We start from the raw sequence: 20,584 nt of genomic DNA on the forward strand, positions 1-20,584 counted from the left end.
GGCTGATTTGCTGGGTAGATCGCTTTTCAGAGGGGAATTTAGCAGTGTCTGGCAGGTGTTCATGAAGCAACCCTGTGTGTGTTTGACAGGCTGTGCCGCCTGTCAAACTCTGCTGATTTAAAGTTGCCGCAAAGCACCGCGGCATTAGTACATACATTAAAATGATTGTAAGGGTTTGTTTTTTGTTTTTTTTGTTTTTTTTGTTTTTTTTAATAACAAATATATCATACTTTCTTCCACTGTGCAGCTCGTTTTGCACAGAGTGGCCCTGAACCTGCTCTTCTGGGGTTCCTCGGCGGCTCTCGCGGCTCCTCCCCACATCAGATATCCCCCTAGGAGAAGCGCTCTCCCGGGGGGGTTACCTTGCGGGCACGCTCCCGAGTCCAGCATAGACGCCGAATGATGGACTCAGCCCCGCCCCCCGCGTAATTGGATTTGATTGACAGCAGAGAGAGCCAATGGCTGCGTTGCTATCAATCTATCCAATCAAGAGCCGGGAACCCCCAGGCAGAGAGACAGCGCGCCCCCGCCGGGTCAAGTTCCATGGCTCAGGTAAGTAAAACGGGGTGGGGGGGGCGGTTGCTGGGGGGCCGGTCACTGCCAGGTGTTTTTTCCTAATGCATAGGATGCATTAAGGTGAAAAAACACGTAGGCTTACAACCCCTTTTTAAGCCTTTTTTTTTTTTTTTTAATGGGATCAAAGACGTTAGAAAAATGCTGGTTTTTACAGCTGAACCCACAAGTTTTGGTTTTTTTTTTACAGTCAAAAAAATGCCCGTCAAAAACAGTTGATAACAGCCTATGTGTGCATGGACACATAGGATAACATGCTGGAGAGTTTATTAACTATAGAAAAAAAAACGTCTGAAGCCAAAAACAGCAGCTGTAAAAACTCCCAGAAACGTCCAGTGTTCATGAGGCCTAATAGCAGAGTTTAGGTTGGGCAGTCAGTTTGGGGACCTCGGCTCAACTCCCTGTTTTTACTTCCCCCTCCTGGCTGCCCATTTGAAGGTGCCCTAACAGTTTTGACTTATTAAAGTACCTACCAGCAGATATAACCGCTGGATACAGACTTGTTGACTAAGCGTTTGGCTCACTGTCTGTCTTTCTATCTAGTTGTCAATCTCTTTCTTTCTTTCTTTCTTTCTTTCTTTCTTTCTTTCTTTCTTTCTTTCTTTCTTTCTTTCTTTCTTTCTTTCTTTCTTTCTCTCTCTCTTTCTCTTTCTCTTTCTCTTTCTTTCTTTCTTTCTTTCTTTCTTTCTTTCTTTCTTTCTTTCTTTCTTTCTCTCTCTCTTTCTTTCTTTCTTTCTTTCTTTCTTTCTTTCTTTCTTTCTTTCTTTCTTTCTTTCTTTCTTCATTATATTACCAAAAGTATTAGGACGCCTGCCTTTACATGAACTTTAATGGCATTCTTAGTCTTAGTCCAGTCTTAGTCCATAGGGTTCAATATAAAGTTGGCCCACCCTTTGCAGCTATAACAGCTTCAACTCTTCTGGGAAGGCTGTCCACAAGGTTTAGGAGTATGTCTATGGGAATTTTTGAGCATTCTTCCAGAAGACTATTTGTGAGGTCCGACACTGATGTTGGACGAGAAGGCCTGGCTCGCAGTCTCCGCTCTAATTCATCCCAAAGGTGTTCTATCGGGTTGAGGTCAGGACTCTGTGCAGGCCAGTCAAGTTCCTCCACCCCAAACTCGCCTATCCATGCCCTTATGGACCTTGCTTTGTGCACTGGTCCAAATAATTTGGTGGAGGGGGGGGATTATGGTATGCGGTTGTCTTTCAGGAGAGTGCGAGCCGGGCCTTCTCTTCCAACATCAGTGCCTGACCTCACAAATGTGCTTCTGGAAGAATAGTCAAACATTCCTATAGACACACTCCTAAACCTTGTGGACGGCCTTCCCAGAAGAGTTGAAGCTGTTATAGCTGCAAAGGGTGGACCAACTCAATATTGAACCCTACGGACTAAGACTGGGATGCCATTAAAGTTCATGTGCGTGTAAAGGCAGGTGTCACAATACTTTTGGTAAGTCTGTCTATTCTATTGATCTGTCTGTGTGTCATTCTACTATCTATCGATCTATCTATTCTATCATTCTCCCAGCTTTCCAACTTTCAATTTCATATTGTATGCTGCTCATTCCAGAAATATATCTGGATATTCTATATCTGTAGATGTAAGTGATTACCATTAATGACGGAGCTGGGCATAGTCCTGCACAGCACATGGTGTCTGCTCAAAAGCTGGCCTGTCCGCCCATTGCAGTTGGCTGAAGCCGCGAAAAGCCGCGCTCTGGAATCCTCCTGTGTCCCTGTTGTATTAACCTTTCTAATGAAAACGCTCTTGACATTTGCGCTGTGCGGAGATTGCTCGCACTCCGTCATTAAGATTGATTGAATTATCCGCAGAGCGAGGAAAATAAATACCCCAATGAGGGCATTTGTTACATAAATTAAATGAAGGTGGAAACCCCTAAACTGTATCTGACCACGGCTGTTATTTGCTGATAGAAGGCATGTACCTCTGTCTGATGGTTGCCTCAATGCCACTACATGTAAATTCTAGAGCAGTCTCCCTCAGCAAATCGTATAGTAGGGGGTTCTAGATCAGCCCTCTTAATCAAATCATATTGTGGGATTCTAGAGCAGCTCCCCCCCTGCAAATCATATAGTAGGGGGTTCTAGATCAGCCCTCTTAATCAAATCATGTAGTGGGATTCTAGAGCAGCCCCCCCCCCCGCAAATCATATAGTAGGGGGTTCTGGAGCATCCACCTCAGCAAATCATATAGCGGGGGTTCTAAATCAGCCCCCCCCCCTCCTGCAAATCATTTAGTGGTGGGCTCTAGAATAGTGCTCCTCAGCAGATCATATAGTGGGGGTTCTAGGAAGATTCTAGAGCAGAGCCCTAGTTAAGGGATCATTTTGGACCCCACTCATATATAACTGTTGTGGGTTTCTGCTTTATAATCCTCACAATATCAGATTCATTTTTGGGGTTCAAACCTAATATTAGGTGGCCCTGGAGCAGGCCCCCCTCTGCCAATCATTGATGGTATTCTAGAAAGTTCCTGGTTTCTGAACTATATATATTCGGAGGGTTCAATATCATCCGCCCATCACTGCATTGTGTAGATAAGCCTCTTCCATTGCTTTTATATGTGTTATAATGGTTTCTCTCTTTACAGGCACCATCTCCGTGAACAGTAAACGCACTCCATTCACCGCCAGCGGGGAGAGCGAGATTCTGGACCTGGAAGGGGACATGTACCTGGGGGGCCTCCCCGAGAACCGCGCCGGGCTCATTCTGCCCACCGAGTTGTGGACGGCCATGTTGAACTACGGTTACGTGGGCTGCATCCGCGACCTGTTCATCGACGGTCGCAGCAAGAACATCCGTCAGCTAGCGGAGGAGCAGAATGCCGCCAGCGTGAAATCCTTCTGTAACCGCGTGAGCGGCAAGCAGTGCGACAGCTACCCCTGTAAGAACAACGCCGGCTGCCGGGATGGCTGGAACCGCTTTGTGTGTGACTGCACCGGCACCGGGCACTGGGGCCGCACCTGCGAGAGGGGTGAGTGCGGCTCTGTCAGCATTTATTAATAGAAGATGGAATAAAGAAATGTGTCCCCAACTCTGTCCCCTGCCACCCCCATTCCAAGATTCTAGATGTCTTCATTGTTACAGAATATGAGACCTCGTGTTGGGCACTACTGTGACCACGGCAGGTGGCAGGACTGGGAACATTGGAAAGATAGGAGAAGTTGGCGGGTTAATCAGGCTGCTGAGATCCACCCAAACCTGAAGTGTCCCTTTTTTGTGGAAGATATTTTGGCTGTACATTGACATACACACTTCTTTCTGGCAAGGGGCAAGCATTGTGTTAAACTGACCCTGATGTTTCTTTAAAAAGAAATAACATAGGGCTTAATTCACAAAGCTTTAGCACATGGGTAAAGACCCCAATTGTAGTCATGTAAGAGTAATTTTATAATCTAATCCGACTCAACAGAAAATAACTGTCACTTTTGTGAAAATAAGAATGCTTATCCAGTTGTGTTAGCTTTGTGAATTTTGTAACTTTATAAGGAGTGAAAAAGAGTTTGGTCCCTGAGAGATCCTAAAGCCAGCCATAGATTATGCGATTTTCTTTCCTGCAACCTGAAAGAAAATTGCTCGATTCCTCCATCAACACAATCAGTGTTGATGGGGGAATCCATTCTGCAAACCTATTGTTTTCTCAGGGTGGGGGAAGTTGCCCCTGCCAGGAGAACATAGTGATTATTGCTAACAGCTATAGTAGCCGCTAGCTATAATATGTGAAATCCAACAGGCTGGTGGTACCCAAATTGATCAACTTGGGCACATTTAGCTTTCCCATACATGGTTCAAAATCTCGACATTCAAACCGCCATCTATAGGCGGCTTTAGGACTAATCATAGTTGAACTACAGGCAGATATAGACAACACAAATTAATACAGCTTTGTAGTCATTGATACATTATTAATTTTTATATTTATTTAACGTTTTAAATTATTTCAATAATTCTATTTGTTATTTATTTATTAGTTATTATGTATTCATTTTATTTGGTCCTTGATTTTGATCTTTCTTCTGGTACGTTTGCATGCTGTATGTGTGGGAATGCTCGATGTCTTAGGATGTTTGCGTAGTCTCTGAAGATTTCTTGTGTGTGCAACTGAATTAGCCGATGGTTGTTTGTTGCTCTGATTTTTTATTTTCCTGGTTGATGCTTCTGTCTGTAATCTTCAGGTTGTTATATTATTATTGTTGTAATAACACTTTACCTGCTGGCTCCTAGGTTGGCCTGACTGGCTCCTAGGTTGGCCTGACTGGCTCCTAGGTTGGCCTGACTGGCTCCTAGGTTGGCCTGACTGGCTCCTAGGTTGGCCTGACTGGCTCCTAGGTTGGCCTGACTTGCTTCTAGGTTGTCCTGACTGGCTCTTAGGTTGGCATGATTGGCTCCTATCTTGGCCTGACTGGCTCCTATTTTGGCTTGACTGGCTCCTATCTTGGCCTGACTGGCTCCTATCTTGGCCTGACTGGCTCCTATCTTGGCCTGACTGGCTCCTATCTTGGCCTGACTGGCTCCTATCTTGGCTTGACTGGCTCCTTTCTTGGCCTGACTGGCTCCTTTCTTGGCCTGACTGGCTCCTTTCTTGGCCTGACTGGCTCCCATCTTGGCCTGACTGGCTCCCATCTTGGCCTGACTAGCTCCAATCTTGGCCTGCCTATCTTGGCCTGACTGGCTCCTATCTTGGCCTGACTGGCTCCTATCTTGGCTTGACTGGCTCCCATCTTGGCTTGACTGGCTCCCATCTTGGCTTGACTGGCTCCCTTCTTGGCTTGACTGGCTCCCATCTTGGCTTGACTGGCTCCCATCTTGGCTTGACTGGCTCCCATCTTGGCTTGACTGGCTCCCATCTTGGCCTGACTGGCTCCCATCTTGGCCTGACTGGCTCCCATCTTGGCCTGACTGGCTCCCATCTTGGCCTGACTGGCTCCCATCTTGGCCTGACTGGCTCCCATCTTGGCCTGACTGGCTCCCATCTTGGCCTGACTGGCTCCTATCTTGACCTGACTGCCTGCTACATTTGCCTTTCAATAAAGTCACAACTGCTAAACCAGTACACCCCACAATTTTAATAAGGTCAAATTTCAAAAGCCATATAAAGTCAATTATAAATACCACTGTTCCAGGGGCCATGGAGGACCCCTTTCTCAAGGTGACACTTAAATATAGGAGTCAGAAAGTCTCCTTGATTATCCTGACAGGCTCTTCAATTAGTCTGACTGCCTCTTAAATTGGCCTGACTTGGCTAGATGGGTTCCAAGATTAGCCTGACTGTCTCCTAAATTGGCCCGACTTGCTTTTTAGATTGGACTCACTGGCTCCTAGCTAAGCCTGACTGGTTCTTAGGCTCTTAGATTAGCCAGACTGTCTTCTAGATTGGCTTGACGGTCTCCTAGGTTAGCCTGACAGGCTCCTAGATTGCTGGACTGTCATCTGGATTGGCCTGACTGCCTCCTAGATCGGCATTTCTTCTGCACTGGCCTGGTTGGCCCCTAGAATGGCCTGACTGCTTAATGTCAATTTTTTTTCTGAATGTACATTATTGTGCACTCTCCTGGAACTTTCACTACTTGATGTTCTTTTCTTCTGAGCTTCCTCCTATGCTTTTCATCCATGCCTTTTCAGTGCGCCATCAGCTCAGGTTACCTCTGTTGTCCTGGAATATTGGTAGAGCGGCTCGCCGGGTTCAGTGGGGTCCAGCGGAGTAGAACTATATCTTATAGAGCAGAATCAACTTGGTGGAGAATGCGGTTTAGTAAAGGTAGCCGGAGGGTGCAGACCAAGCAATAAAGTCCTTTCAGTCTTTTGATTAAATGCGGACACAATGTTGTATAGTTCGGCTGCTCGTTACATTACACAGGAAGGAGGTGAAAGCAGAAATGGAATATTGTTGCTCATTTCAGCACTTTCTTATTCCAAAATTGTTTTTTGTATCTACTGTATGGATGTAATGCAGTGCAGCCCCCTGGTGGTGGCATGCAGTACTGCACCTGTCTGGTGAGCTCATTGCCATGTTCCATGTGTGACCCCCGCCGAGTCTCTTCAGGTAATAATGGGGGAAATTAGGAGAAGACGGTGTGTGCGGAATGCAATCTCTTCTGCTGACACTCAGGAAGTGTCCTCACCAGTCCTCTGATTATCAGGCCTCCTTCACCAGCTGGGGCCCTATAGGTTTCCAGAGTTAACCCTTCGCATGCCACAGCCAGGAACACGACCAACCCCAATTCACTTCTCACCCAGAGAAGGTGTCCAGAATTGTCTGCTATATGTCACAAATCATTTTATTTAAAGTTTCAGGGAGGGGGGTAGGGTTTTTGGGACTATCCCCGTCATGGTGTGGGATGAGTGCTATTGAGACTATACTGCTATCTGTGTGGATACTACCATTGGCATCCTGGCATACTGTATACATTCAGCTGTTAACTTAAAGTTCATATACCATCCACCCACAAAGTGATATTAAACATACAATGTTTAATTGCCTTAATCTCTACAATGTATGTATAAAGATCATGCCGCTGTATTTAATTATAAAAAATTGTAGTACCTTATTTAATCGTTCAGAGGTCACATGACATTTCCCAGGTCTTTCCTGTCCTCAAGGAAATAGGGAGGAGTTTCTAGTAGATACATGCTCAAGCAGCAGAGGATGTCTATATTTTGAATCCGTATCTGCTGCAGCCTAAGTGTAAGCCAGCCATTGCCACCTCTACCGAGCATGCTCCAGTTTCAGTTCCCTTCTATGCTGTTCATTTCCCCCTTTTGTTCTTATCTGGAGGAAAGCTGTGTCTGTACAGTGGTGATTGGTGCTGTGCCAGTCACATGACATAAAAAAAAACAGCTCTCAGAATAGAAAATAAAAATAAAAAATAGCAACAAAGTAGAGCTGCACAATAATCGTTTAAAAAATTGCGATCTTGATTCAACCCCCTCACGATCTTAATCGGGCATTTCCACGATTCATTCATGTAACAAGTGCAGAGCCGTTCTCTGCTCACTGAGTTGTCAAAAAAAAAAACAGAAAAAAAAAAATCAACCATCCGGCAAATGTTTATCAACATTGCTCAGCGCTGAGAGATAATAGTATTATTTAATAGTATTATTTTATATATACTGTGATTCTCTACTTGCCAAATATGCTGCAGAAATCTCCCTCCACTAAGTCTGGCTGCAGCCATTTTAACTGTGGGCAGCTGAAGCTGCTGCCTGTTCACTTCCTGGATTTACACAGACACACAGAGGCACACTTCCAGCTCTGCAGCTCTCATTGGCCCTCGTATGACTCATCCCCCCTCGCTTCCTGGCAAACTCTCACAAGAGAGAGAGCTGTGCATGATGTCATAAGCCTAGGCTAATGACCAGACAAGAAACAGGAAGTGGGCTGTATAAGGTATTTACTGGCAGAAAAAAAATGCTATACTATCCAAAGTTAAAACAACAAGGGCAGAGGATTTATTAGATGGAAAGTTGAAAAAAATGACTGAAGTTCTGCTTTAAGTGAGTCCGGGTAATTGCTGTGGAATCAGATTAAGGTCAGCTGGCAGGCTCTGCAGTCTAAGCCTCTAGTCTAGTACCTCCCCCTAGCTTCTGGAAGCTTCTGGAAAGTTCCAGAACTTAGTGGGAGGGGGTATACAGTTGGCATCCTGAATGTTCAAGGGATCTCTGCCCAATAGACTGGTTCCTGACAGAGGATGCAAGGTGGAAAAATGCGAGTTGCCTGGCTGTGCAGGAGTAGGGGGACCCAAAATCTATTGGCCCTCTAGGGGGTAGCGCTACATATAAAAATCTGAAAATGATTTTCATCGTCCAATAGCAGGCCAGTCACCCCGGGGTGTTTAGGTGCCCGTGGCAGCAAGTGAACATATTGCCTGTGATCTGCAAGGCCAGTCCCTGCAGCCTCTCCCCCCCCCCCCCACACACTGGTGGTTGGATGCCTCTAATATTGTCAGGACTGATATGGAGCCCATAATTCTGCACTGGACGAGGGGACACAGAGGAACAGACCACTGCTGGAGAATAGGGGAGCGCTCTCTGCTTGGGAAGCAGAGGATCAGGTAAGTAAAACTGCTTTTTCTGTCTCCGATACCTAAATGAGCATTCAACCCTTGCAGTTCTAGGGGCAGTCCCTCTGCAAGTGAGGATTTTCCCCGTAGTTGGGCTTCCAAAAAGCCCCTCCTTCCTTCTCAGTTGGTAATGTCGCTTCCTAGTATTACATTTTCAGCTTCCATTAAAAATAAATCTCTGGCGGTCCTTGCTGAGACACTTCCTGTCATAGGGTGACAACGTTCTGTCTCTGTCTGCCAATTGTACTGCGTTGTCACCCTGTCATATGGGCTTCCAGTGAAGACTTGTGGCCATGTAAACACACAATACACAAGTATGGCCCACTGTTGTTACCATTAGGAAATATATCCTGAAGAGCAACGCTATGAACTAGTTAGTTGTGCTGCATACCTATTCACTAATAGGAAGAGAGAGCAGAGGGAAGAGCCCAACAGTCTGCCGCTGCTTCTTCAATGTCCACTCACGGGCCGGGGGATGGGAAGCATTGTATTACGTATCTACAGAAGAGGAGATATCAAGTCACCAATTTGTTGCTACAGTTTGACAGAGCTGTGTAAATCCCAGGACTGGATGGACGGGGATACAAAAGCAGGTTGATAGAGGAGGTCTGGGGATGGACCAATAATGGTGTAAAGCGTGCCTGGACATAAGAGGGAGTGAAGTTCCGTGTAGTTCCCGAGACTTGTATCTCCAATCGAATACGGAGGACGAGTATAAAAATGGCGCCCTATGTGGCTTCTCCAGGCCGGCTCCCCCCCCCATTGGTGAACCCCAACTCCCAGGATGCTTTGCAGGACAGGCCACTGTGGTCACTACAGCCACATTGCCGGAGGATGTTGCCGGCCTGGTACCGAAGTCCCCAGACAGCGATTTTCCAATTAATTTCACAAAGCAGCCAGCCGCGTCTCTCCACTCCATTTTAATCCAGTGGCCCCCGGAGGGAACGTGAATGATAAGCTGATAAGATGCACATGGAGGCCGGAGCCAAGACCGCAGCATGATCTCATCTGGATAGCGGCGGAGCCGTGCTGCAGAGAGTTTAACCCCCCGGCTCACGGGCGCAACGCACCAGCCAAGATTTATGTCTGGATGAGCGTCTGGAGAGGGGAATTGACGTAAACTGGATGCAATCACTCCGGAGAATCTTCCAGGGAGGCGACACCATGCGAATAGTGATGAAGGTGCAATATGAGGAATGCTTGTCTCTCAATGTAGATTATGGACCCCCCACCATAATGTGGATTGCACAGGGGGGGTTCGGTAGGCCGACACATTTGTTATCCATTCTGTGAGCACCTTTTACTTTTTTGATGGCCTCCAAACCAGGCTCAGGATTTTCCCAGCAGTATATTGTTTGAATACATTTGGGAAGTTTCAGTGTTTATGTCCTTTCGGGGCTCCTGGACACACCCGGCGGTAGTTCTGCCATTTCTTTAGCCTTTGTTGAGGTTTTCTTGACCAGGGTTTGTCGGGGACCATCCCACTTCCCTAGTTCTCTGCAGATGAAAGCCAGTTCAGCCTAAACTTGTTTTATCTACCTTATAGAGCTTTTGGGCTGTGGGAGGAACCCTTCATGAACAGCATACAAACTTCATGCTGATAGCATCCTGGTCAGTGGTGGCTGGTGAAGTTTTAGTATGGGGGGAGCACCAGACCCTGCCCTTCCTTTTTGACTCCTCCCACTTCTCATAAGCCCCACCCCTTATAGAATCCAACCACTCTGTCCCCTGTATTCCACTTGCTTCCACCCATAGTGTTAGGAGTATACAGATAAGCATCACAGGACAGAGTATACAGCTCAGCCTCACAAATCAGGGTATATAGATCAGGGTATACAGCTCAGCCTCACAGGTCAGGGTATACAGTTTAGCATCACAGGACAGAGTATATAGCTCAGCCTCACAGATCAGGGTATACAGCTTAGCCTCACAGATCAGGGTATATAAAGCTCAGCCTCACAGATCAGGGTATACAGATCAGGGTATACAGCTTAGCCTCACAGATCAGGGTATACAGATCGGGGTATATAAAGCTCAGCCTCACAGATCAGGGTATATAAAGCTCAGCCTCACAGATCAGGGTATACAGATCAGGGTATACAGCTTAGTCTCACAGATCAGGGTATAGAGATCAGGGTATATAAAGCTTAGCCTCACAGATCAGGGTATACAGATCAGGGTATATAAGGCTCAGTCTCACATATCAGCATATACAGATCAGGGTATATAAAGCTTAGCCTCACAGATCAGGGTATACAGATCAGGGTATATAAGGCTCAGTCTCACATATCAGGGTATACAGATCAGGGTATATAAAGCTCAGCTTCACAGATCAGGGTATACAGTTTAGCATCACAGGACAGAGTATATAGCTCAGCCTCACAGATCAGAGTATACAGATCAAGGTATACAGCTTAGCCTCACAGATCAGGGTATACAGATCAAGGTATACAGCTTAGCTTCACAGATCAGGGTATACAGCTTAGCCTCACAGATCAGGGTATACAGATCAGGGTATACAGCTTAGCCTCACAGATCAGGGTATATAAAGCTCAGCCTCACAGATCAGGGTATACAGATCAGGGTATATAAGGCTCCGTCTCACATAGGGTATATAAAGCTTAGCCTCACAGATCAGGGTATACAGATCAGGGTATACAGATCAGGGTATATAAACCTCAGCCTCACAGATCAGGGTATACAGATCAGGGTATACAGCTTAGCCTCACATATCAGGTTATACAGGTATATAAAGCTCAGCCTCACAGATCAGGGTATACAGCTTAGCCTCACAGATCAGGGTATACAGATCAGGGTATATAAAGCTCAGCCTCACAGATCAGGGTATACAGATCAGGGTATACAGCTTAGCCTCACAGATCAGGGTATACAGATCAGGGTATATAAGGCTCAGTCTCACATATCAGCATATACAGATCAGGGTATATAAAGCTTAGCCTCACAGATCAGGGTATACAGATCAGGTTATATAAGGCTCAGTCTCACATATCAGGGTATACAGATCAGGGTATATAAAGCTCAGCTTCACAGATCAGGGTATACAGATCAGGGTATATAAAACTCAGCCACACAGATCAGGGTATACAGCTTAGCCTCACATATCAGGTTATACAGATCGGGGTATACAGATCAGGGTATATAAAGCTCAGCCTCACAGATCAGGGTATACAGATCAGGGTATACAGCTTAGTCTCACAGATCAGGGTATATAAGGCTCAGTCTCACATATCAGCATATACAGATCAGGGTATATAAAGCTCAGCTTCACAGATCAGGGTATACAGATCAGGGTATATAAAGCTCAGCCACACAGATCAGGGTATACAGATCATGGTATACAGCTTAGCCTCACAGATCAGGGTATACAGATCATGGTATACAGCTTAGCCTCACAGATCAGGGGTATATAAAGCTCAGCCCTTACAGATCATGGTATACAGCTTATCCTTACAGATTAGAGTATATAAAGCTCAGCCTCACAGATCAGGGTATAGAAATCAGGATATATAAAGCTCAGCCTCACAGATCAGGGTATATAAAGCTTAGCCTCACAGATCAGGGTATACAGATCAGCCTCACAGATCAGGGTATACAGATCAGCACAGGACCCCCGGCTCAGCCAGCACACCCCCAAACCCCCCCACTTGCGGGACTCGCGGCTCTGACAGCACACTTGCCCCCCCTCCCCCTGTCTCTGGGCTTTGACAGTGGCAGCCCCGTGAAGGAGCTTGCGGCTCTAGGCTCTGACAGCACCCCCCCCATCTATGGGCTTTGACAGCGGCACCCCCTTGAAGCTTGTGGCTCTAACAGCACCCCATCGCGGGGCTCGTGGCTCTGGCAGCACCCCCTACCCTCCCCCCACGCGTGGCTCGTGTCTCTTAGCTCTGATAGACCCCCTGTGGTCAGGCACTTACTGCCAGGCTCCTCTCCCAAATGCACCAGAGCAACAACGGAGGATTCCTTCAGTCCAGTGTGTGTCTCCTTCGCTCCTCTTCCTAAGCACCAGGCATCCAATAGGGTGGCCTGGCGCTTTGGCCAATCAGGAAACAGGTCTGACGCCCTGCCCCCTGATTGGCGGCAAGGAAGGTTAGTGGGAAAATAGCGAAAATTAATTCGCTATCATCACACAATTGGGTGGGATCAGGGCGCACTCTCTGCACCCCGAGTCCACCCTATTTTGAATCCTATTAGAGCCTTTGGCTCTAATCAGGTGCTTAAAAAAAACACCCCCTCCCACCCCTGCCATAGGAGTCCATGCGTCCGGCGTCCTAAAAGAGGCCGGGTGCATGGACGGGGGGTGGGGGGGCGCCGCCCGTGCGCCCACAATGCACGTGCCGCCACTGATCCTGGTAGGTATTAAACCCAGGAGTCCAGAATTATAAAGCAAAGGTTGAAGAACTCGCTGTGTTTATTGTGGCAGGCCAGCAAAATAACCAACTATGTAAACTGCTGCAGCATCTCACCTTCTCATTTGCTGCTGAGTTATGCCCCATACACACGGTCAGATTTTCCGACGGAAAATGTGTGATAGGACCTTGTTGTCGGAAATTCCGACCATGTGTAGGCTCCATCACACATTTGCCATCGGATTTTCCGACAAAGTTTGAGAGCAGGCTATAAAATTTTCCGACAACAAAATCCGTTGTCGGAATTTCCGATCGTGTGTACACAAATCCGATGCACAAAGTGCCACGCATGCTCAGAATAAATAAAGAGATGAAAGCTATTGGCTACTGCCCCGTTTATAGTCCCGACGTACGTGTTTTACGTCACCGCGTTCAGAACGATCGGATTTTCCGTCAACTTTGTGTGACCGTGTGTATGCAAGACAAGTTTGAGCCAACATCCGTCGGAAAAAATCCTAGGATTTTGTTGTCGGAATGTCCGATCAATGTCCGACCGTGTGTACGGGGCATTACAGTTGTGGGGAAGAAAAGACTGAGGATATTCTTCCTCCTACCTGCACTAAACTGATGACCTTATCTTAGCCTAGGCAAAGTCATGGAATGGAGCTCAAGGATGGCTTTTTAAGGAGGAACTTCACCCCCCCCCCCCCCCCCCCACTTTACCCGTTATTCATGGTTGACTTTGAGCCAACTACACACCTACCTAGATGATTTTTTTTGTCCTGTCCTTTTTTTGTGATTCATTGCAAACAAAAACCAGGAATAACAGTGGCAATGGGACTTTAAGAGGTCATTACAACCAAGGTAGTACAAAAGTCTCATAAAGATTTCTGATGAAAATATTTGCACTTCCACCACGTCCGCAACTTAAGTCTGACCTGAAAGTAAGAGACAAATAATGAGCCCCCTCCGGTCTTTGGGAAATAGTCGTAGGCACCACAAAAGTCAAGCTGATCATGTGCACCAGGTAGACTCGCTGGATAAACTGGCCCGCACATGGGATATTAGAGGACTAAACATTAATGCCGCGTACACACGAGCGGACTTTACGGCAGACTTTGCCCGGCGGACGGGATTTTGTTGGACAATTCGATCGTGTGTGAGCTCCAGCGGACTTTGTTTTCTCAAAAGTTGGACGGACTTAGATTTGAAACATGTTTCAAATCTATCCGACAGACTCGAGTCCGGTCGAAAAGTCCGCTCGTCTGTATGCTAGTTCGACGGACAAAAAGCCACGCTAGGGCAGCTATTGGCTACTGTCTATGAACTTCCTTGTTTTAGTCCGGTCGTACGTCATCACGTACGAATTCAACGGACTTTGGTTGATTGTGTGTAGGCAAGTCCGTTCATTCAGAAAGTCCGTCGTAAAGTCCGTCAAAGTCCGCCGGGCAAAACTGCCGTAAAGTCCGCTCGTGTGTACGCGGCATTAGGATAACAGTTGTGAGGTTGTGGTTGCTCCCCGCAAGGGAAAATGGCCACCACCTATAAGGCCTATAATGAGGCGAAGGGTAGTCTAAGGCTGGCCATATATTATACAATTTTCTTTTAGATTTACCAAAACCATATGATATGAGGTCAAACTAAACACTTTCAAATTGTATGCAATCAGCCAGGCACTACATAGTTGAAGGTAAATCTAAAGGAAATTGAGCAAGAGAATTGTATAATGTATAAAAGTAGTCAACGTGACTTTCTACTTTTTCAAGGTGAGGATTGGGGTCTCCTCAAAAGATTTACCCAATCATTAACTTCAACAATCAAAGTGTTGTCACTTTATTTAAAAAACAACAAAAAAAAAAAGTGGTTGTTGTTTTCCCTTTTCTGGGCCTTATAGGTCGTGGCTATTTTCCCTTGGGGCAGCAACCACGAAAACACATCTGTGATGCTCAGCCCTCTAATATTTCATGTGTGGGCCAGTTTATCCAGCGAGTCTATATGGTGCATATGATCAGATTGATTTTTTTTTTTTTTGGTGCCTATGAGGGTTTCCCCATGGGCCGGTGGGGGCTCATTATTTGCCCCCTACTTTCGGGTTGAACTTACATCGCGGAGGTGGTAAAAGTACAACAAATATCATCTTGGTGACTTCAGAGGTAATGAAGTAGTGGTTTAAACCTTGAAATGCGTAGACCTGTACTGTATTGTGCTTGCCTTCTGTACTATATGGTTTTATGTCTTCATATGCCTTTTTGGTGGATTTTAAATACTGAACTGTAATAAAATATTGCCAAAGTTTTATATTCACTTTTATGTGTCAATGATGACTCATATATTCACTACCAGAGGCAAAACTAAAGTCCCATTGACATAATTTCTGTTTTTTGTTTAATCATGTTGGGATTGTGTCTCCTGTACTCTACTCATCACATGCCTGATGAAGGGGTCCTGCGTGGCTCCGAAACGCCGCTTTCTGCTGTACCGATGTGATCGCTGATTAAGTTTTGGACCCATTTTTGGAGATCCTGGTGTGGTGGTGACATTACTTTCTTTGACTATACACAGTTCCAGACGGTGGTCACTTCAACACCTATTTATGAATATAGTCATCTTTACAGGAATGTGTGCGTTGGGAATATTGTATTGAAAGTCCTGTACAGGAGGTCCCCTAGTTACAAACATCTGACTTACAAACGGAGGGAGACAACAGGAAGTGAGAGGAAATTAGTTATTATGGGAAAAGGGTACCTCCACTGAATCTTTATCACCAATCCTTGTTTCCACAACAAAAAAAGCTTAATATTTTTCTTGGCTGGAGCTACACTTACAAAATGTACCTGTTCCGACTTACAAACAGATTCAATTTAAGAACAAACCTACAGACCCTATCTTTCTTGTAACCCGGGGACCACCTGTACTCTATTGTCACAATCAACACCCCACCTTAAATATTGTATATTTTGAAAATTGTGATCCCCTGCACCGCTGCCACAGCCTTGTTCCACACTGCCATCTTTGTTCCTGACACCATTAGGTGCAGGTTGCCTATTCCTGGTTCAGGCAGCCCAGACTGATGACATTGTCTCAGCCTAGGCAAAGTCATGGGACTGGAAGAACTTCACCCCCCCCCCTATTTTCCCCCCCTTTTACTCGTTATACTCGTTATCCAAGGTTGTCCTCAAATCACATACTCACCTGCCCAGTGGATCCAGCGTTGTTCTTCTGTGATCCACCACACTGCTGTCACAGCCTCGTCCTGTGCCACCATCTTTGTTCCTGACCTAATTGGGTTCTGAATGACTTTCTGGTTTTGTAGCCTAGTCCCTGATGATGTGTGGCTGGCCTGCCTTCTAGCCACTGTCAATGTAAAGTGAAGCACCAGGGATAGGTGACATACATACTGTATTTCAGGAGAAGGTCCATCATAAAAGTTGACGCTTTTCCTACAAAAATTATCCTGTGCGGTTGCTGAGAAATCCGCATTCAATTTTCTATTCTATGTGATAGGCATGTTGTCTGCCTGGAAAGAGAACACACTCTGCCTCTCGTCTTCATGGTGCAGTTCAAACTTGAAATCTGGCGCTAATAGCATTTGCCTGAATTTATAGGAGAGCTGCTAAACACCATTAAGCTGTTATGAGATACCTCAGTAGCTTTTACATGCCAAAGACTCCAGTTCTGCACCAAATTTGCAGATGCACATACCAATGTTATAATGTGTACATGGGCACTCCAAACTGCAGCTCCTTCCACCGTGGTCACTTGTTTACTTTTCCCTAAAAATGGGGTCCCCTGAATCTTCCACCCTTCAATTTGAGGTCCCATTCATGTTTCACCTCTATATCTGGGGTCCTCTGGATCTTCTTCCCCTGAATATTGAATCACATGTATCTTCTTTCTTAATTATGAAGTCTTCCAGATCTTCAACCCATGAATCTTGGATTTATGGGGACCTTCCACTGCTTAATCTGGTGCCCCTCTTATTTTTCCACTCCTGAATCTTGAGTTCAAGGGATCTTCCACCCCTGAATTTGGGACCCTGCTTTCTATTCCTGAATCTGGATTTCCATGGACCTTCTCCCCCTAAATACATGGCTCCTTGGATTTCCAGGGCCCCTTTGAGCCTTTCATTTCTAAATCGGGGAGCTATCAGATCTTCCACCCTTAAATCTAGAGTCCTCTAGATATCCCCCCACTGAGTCTGGGGTCCCCTGAAACTTCTGCCTCTGAATCTGGGGGCCTCCAGATTTTTCCTGCTGAATCTGCTGTCCCCTTGATATTCCAGTCTTGAATTTGGGGACCCCCAGATCTACCACCCTTGAGTCTGCCCCCTCCCCAACTCCAATCCTAAAATGTGGAACGCAGAATCTTTCACCCCTAAATTTAGGCTCCTCTGGATCCGCCACCCCTGAATCTGGGATCCCCAAAAATCTTCCATCCCTTAGTCTGGGGTGATGGTGATCTTTGTTGTTTCAGTCATCTCCCACTTGACTTGATGATGTTTCTTAAAGTTCTATGCACACTCCCCTATATTCTTCACTGTGGTTGGTTCCACTCTCTGTGTATTCACCGTTCCGCCAGCGGAGGGCGCTCTCCTCCTCTTCTCTACATGTAAAACCTTTTGTAATTAGAAAAGCTCTTGAATTGGGGATTTCCTGTAATCCTGTGCTCTGGAAAAGCATGATTTATTGCACATTTAACCCTTCATCAGCCAGAGGGGGCCAGAGCCTGCAACCAGCCTTAATCCAGGCGGCAGCGGCTCTACAGTGCGAGAGTTAATCAGAGTCGTGGGGCTCTCTGTGCACAAAGCAATTGAAAGATTAGAGATTTAAGAGCATAACCCTGTGCGCTTGTAATAATCTCAGAGGAGTTTATCCAGAGAATGAGAAACCTTTTCTAATCCGTCTCCACACATCGCCCGAGCATCCCGGAGCCACCGGCTGCATTATACTCACCGCACCGCCATTATGGCTGTGTCAGTACACACTGCTCCTTCCTGACCGTCATTTCATGCCCCAATAAATATTGTCCCCACATCTACAAGAGAGCCAGAGAGCTCTGCCATACCCAACACTTGTCCTACCGCCAGGACGCTCCTCACTCCGCAAAGGCAACAAGCAAAGTGCAAAACCCCGAAAACAACCAATCATCAATCTGCTAACCAGCAGAGTTCTGGAAAGTGGAGCCTGACTGGTTGTAATGGGAGAGGACGCTTTACTCTGACAAATGAATAATCTTGACGTGTTGTCTAAAGTGTGCATGCGACTGGGCTGGAGACATTAGAGTGCAAGCTCCTTTGGTGCAGGCTGATGCAACAGGCTCAGTGTTCTCTGTACAGCAGTACAGTATATGTCGGAGCTATATAAATGTATAATAATAGTGTATAACTGTGGTCGGATATTAGAGTGTAAGCTCCTCTGGTGCAGAGACTGAAGTGATTGGTTCAGGGTTCTCTGTACAGCACTGCAGTATATGTCAGAGCTATATAAATGTATAATAATAGTGTGTGACTGTGGTAGAGACCGAGAGTAATCTCATCTAGTGTAGGCTGATGCAATTGGCTCAGTGTTCTCTGTACAGCACTACGGTGTATGTCAGAGCTATATAAATGTGTAGTATTAGTGTGTGAATGTGGTGAGATATTAGAGTGTAAGCTCCTCTGGTACAGAGACTGAAGGTACTGGTTCACTATTCTCTGTACAGCACTGCAGCATAAGTCAGTGCTATATAGATGTATAATAATAGTATGCGACTTAGGTGGGGACAGCAGAGTGCAAGCTCCTCTGGTGCAGGCGGATACAACAGGCTTAGTGTTCTCTATACAGCACTGCAGTATATGTCAGAACTATATAAATGTATAATAATAGTATGTGGTAGAGACCGAGTGTAGACTCCTAGTGCATGCTGATGCAATATAGTGTTCTCTGTACAGCACTATGGTATATGTCAGAGCTATATAAATGTATAGTAATGGTGTTTGAATGTGGTAAGATATTAGAGTGTCAGCTCCTCTGGTGCAGAGACTGAAGTGATTGGTTCAGTGTTCTCTGTACAGCACTGCAGTATATGTTTATATACCTCTGACATATACTGCAGTGCTGTACAGAGAACACTATAATAATATAATAATAGTATGTGACTTTGGTGGGGATGTTAGAGTGTAAGCTCCTCTAGTGCAGGCAGATGCAACAGGCTTGGTGTTCTATGTACAGCACTACAGTATATGTCAGAGCTATATAAAGGTGTAATAATAGAATGCGACTGTGGAAGAGCCTGAGTGTGAAGCAAGAGATTGTACAATCAGATAGTGTATGGCCAGGCTTAAGATCTTCATCTTTACTTGGATTGGACTGACACTCTTTCAGATTGACCCATAAGGTGGAGGACACTGTTGAATCTCTTGTGAATCTCGTTGTATGGACCGCACTGCCCCCCTCCTGTATCATTGTACATTATGAATAATATAGTTTGATAACGTATTGGGTTTCTCCCGTTTTTTTACACATCTTATTTGTGTTATCTGTGTGCTGTGTACATCGTTTTTTGGGTCTCTTTCACCCTCGGTATTGGCTCGTCGTAGGTCTTTTCTTTGAACATCAATAAAGATTTCTCTATCTGTGTGGAGGAGAGAGCGGAGCGCTATCTTTGCAATTATCTTTTCATTCGTCTTTTGTTAAGCTGCACTGACAGGAGCAGTAAGTCAGTGCAGGAGGAAGGAGAGCCCGGCCCGGTGCACCGCCATGGCCATCCTCTTCATAGAGAGAGCGCAGCATTTTGCAGCACAGATGGCGGTTCCTGAAACTGTGGCCGATTGATCCTATTTTTCCAAGATGGTGAAGATAGAGAGAGTTGTGTGATGAAGAGGGCCCTGATCGCCTTTCTGTAAGGCTCACCATACACTTTACAGTCTGACTGTACAATCTCTGCACAATCTCTGCGCAATCAACCTCCTCCAATAGGATTCTTGACCTTTCAGCCAATCGGGAAATGGGTAACAGACCCACGCTTCCTGATTGGCGGAGAGGCAATTCACTGTTAGAAAAGTGAATATTCATTTGCTTTTCCAACACACCCGGGTGGGCTCGGAGCGCAGTGCTCTGCGTTCCGAGTCCACCCTATTTTGAAGGCTATTAGAGCTTCTGGTTCTGATCAGGTGCTTAAAAAAAAAAACACTCCCCGGTGTCCTGAAAGGGGCCGGGTGCCTGAATAGGGTGTGGCCATAGCATATTTTTTAGTACTGACACTGTATTAGTGTCACTGGTTCCAACAAAGTGTCAGTTAGTGTTCGATTATGCGCCACAATATCGCAATCGCCCTATAAGCCGCTGATCATCGCCATTACTAGTATAAAAATAACTAAAAATTCCAGTATACGTATAAACCATAGTTTGTAGACGCTATAACTTTTGCACAAACCAATCGATATACGCTTTTTGGGATTTTTTTTAACCAAAAATATGTATCAGGATACATATTGCCCTGAATTGATGAAGGAATTAGATTTAAAAAAAAAATTGATTTGGATATGTATTCTAGCAGAAAGTAAAAAATATTGTAGTTTTTT

At 45.7% G+C, this 20,584-nt stretch overlaps 1 protein-coding gene across 16 annotated transcripts in view; it reads left to right on the plus strand.

Moving 5' to 3' along the window:
* NRXN3 (neurexin 3) overlaps positions 1-20,584 on the plus strand; it is a 460,573-nt gene that overhangs the window by 39,067 nt on the left and 400,922 nt on the right. For all 16 annotated transcript variants that reach the window (XR_012237139.1, XR_012237140.1, XM_073610156.1 and 13 more), the window contains one exon: positions 3,187-3,570. Coding sequence is in view for 14 of the 16 variants with exons in the window: in XM_073610156.1 (XP_073466257.1) it covers positions 3,187-3,570 (384 nt within the window). In the remaining 2 variants the exon portion in view is untranslated. The remainder of the gene's footprint in view (positions 1-3,186; positions 3,571-20,584) is intronic.

The sequence above is a fragment of the Aquarana catesbeiana genome, linkage group LG13 (genome assembly GCF_042186555.1).
Source record: "Aquarana catesbeiana isolate 2022-GZ linkage group LG13, ASM4218655v1, whole genome shotgun sequence".
Classification (NCBI taxonomy): domain Eukaryota; kingdom Metazoa; phylum Chordata; class Amphibia; order Anura; family Ranidae; genus Aquarana; species Aquarana catesbeiana.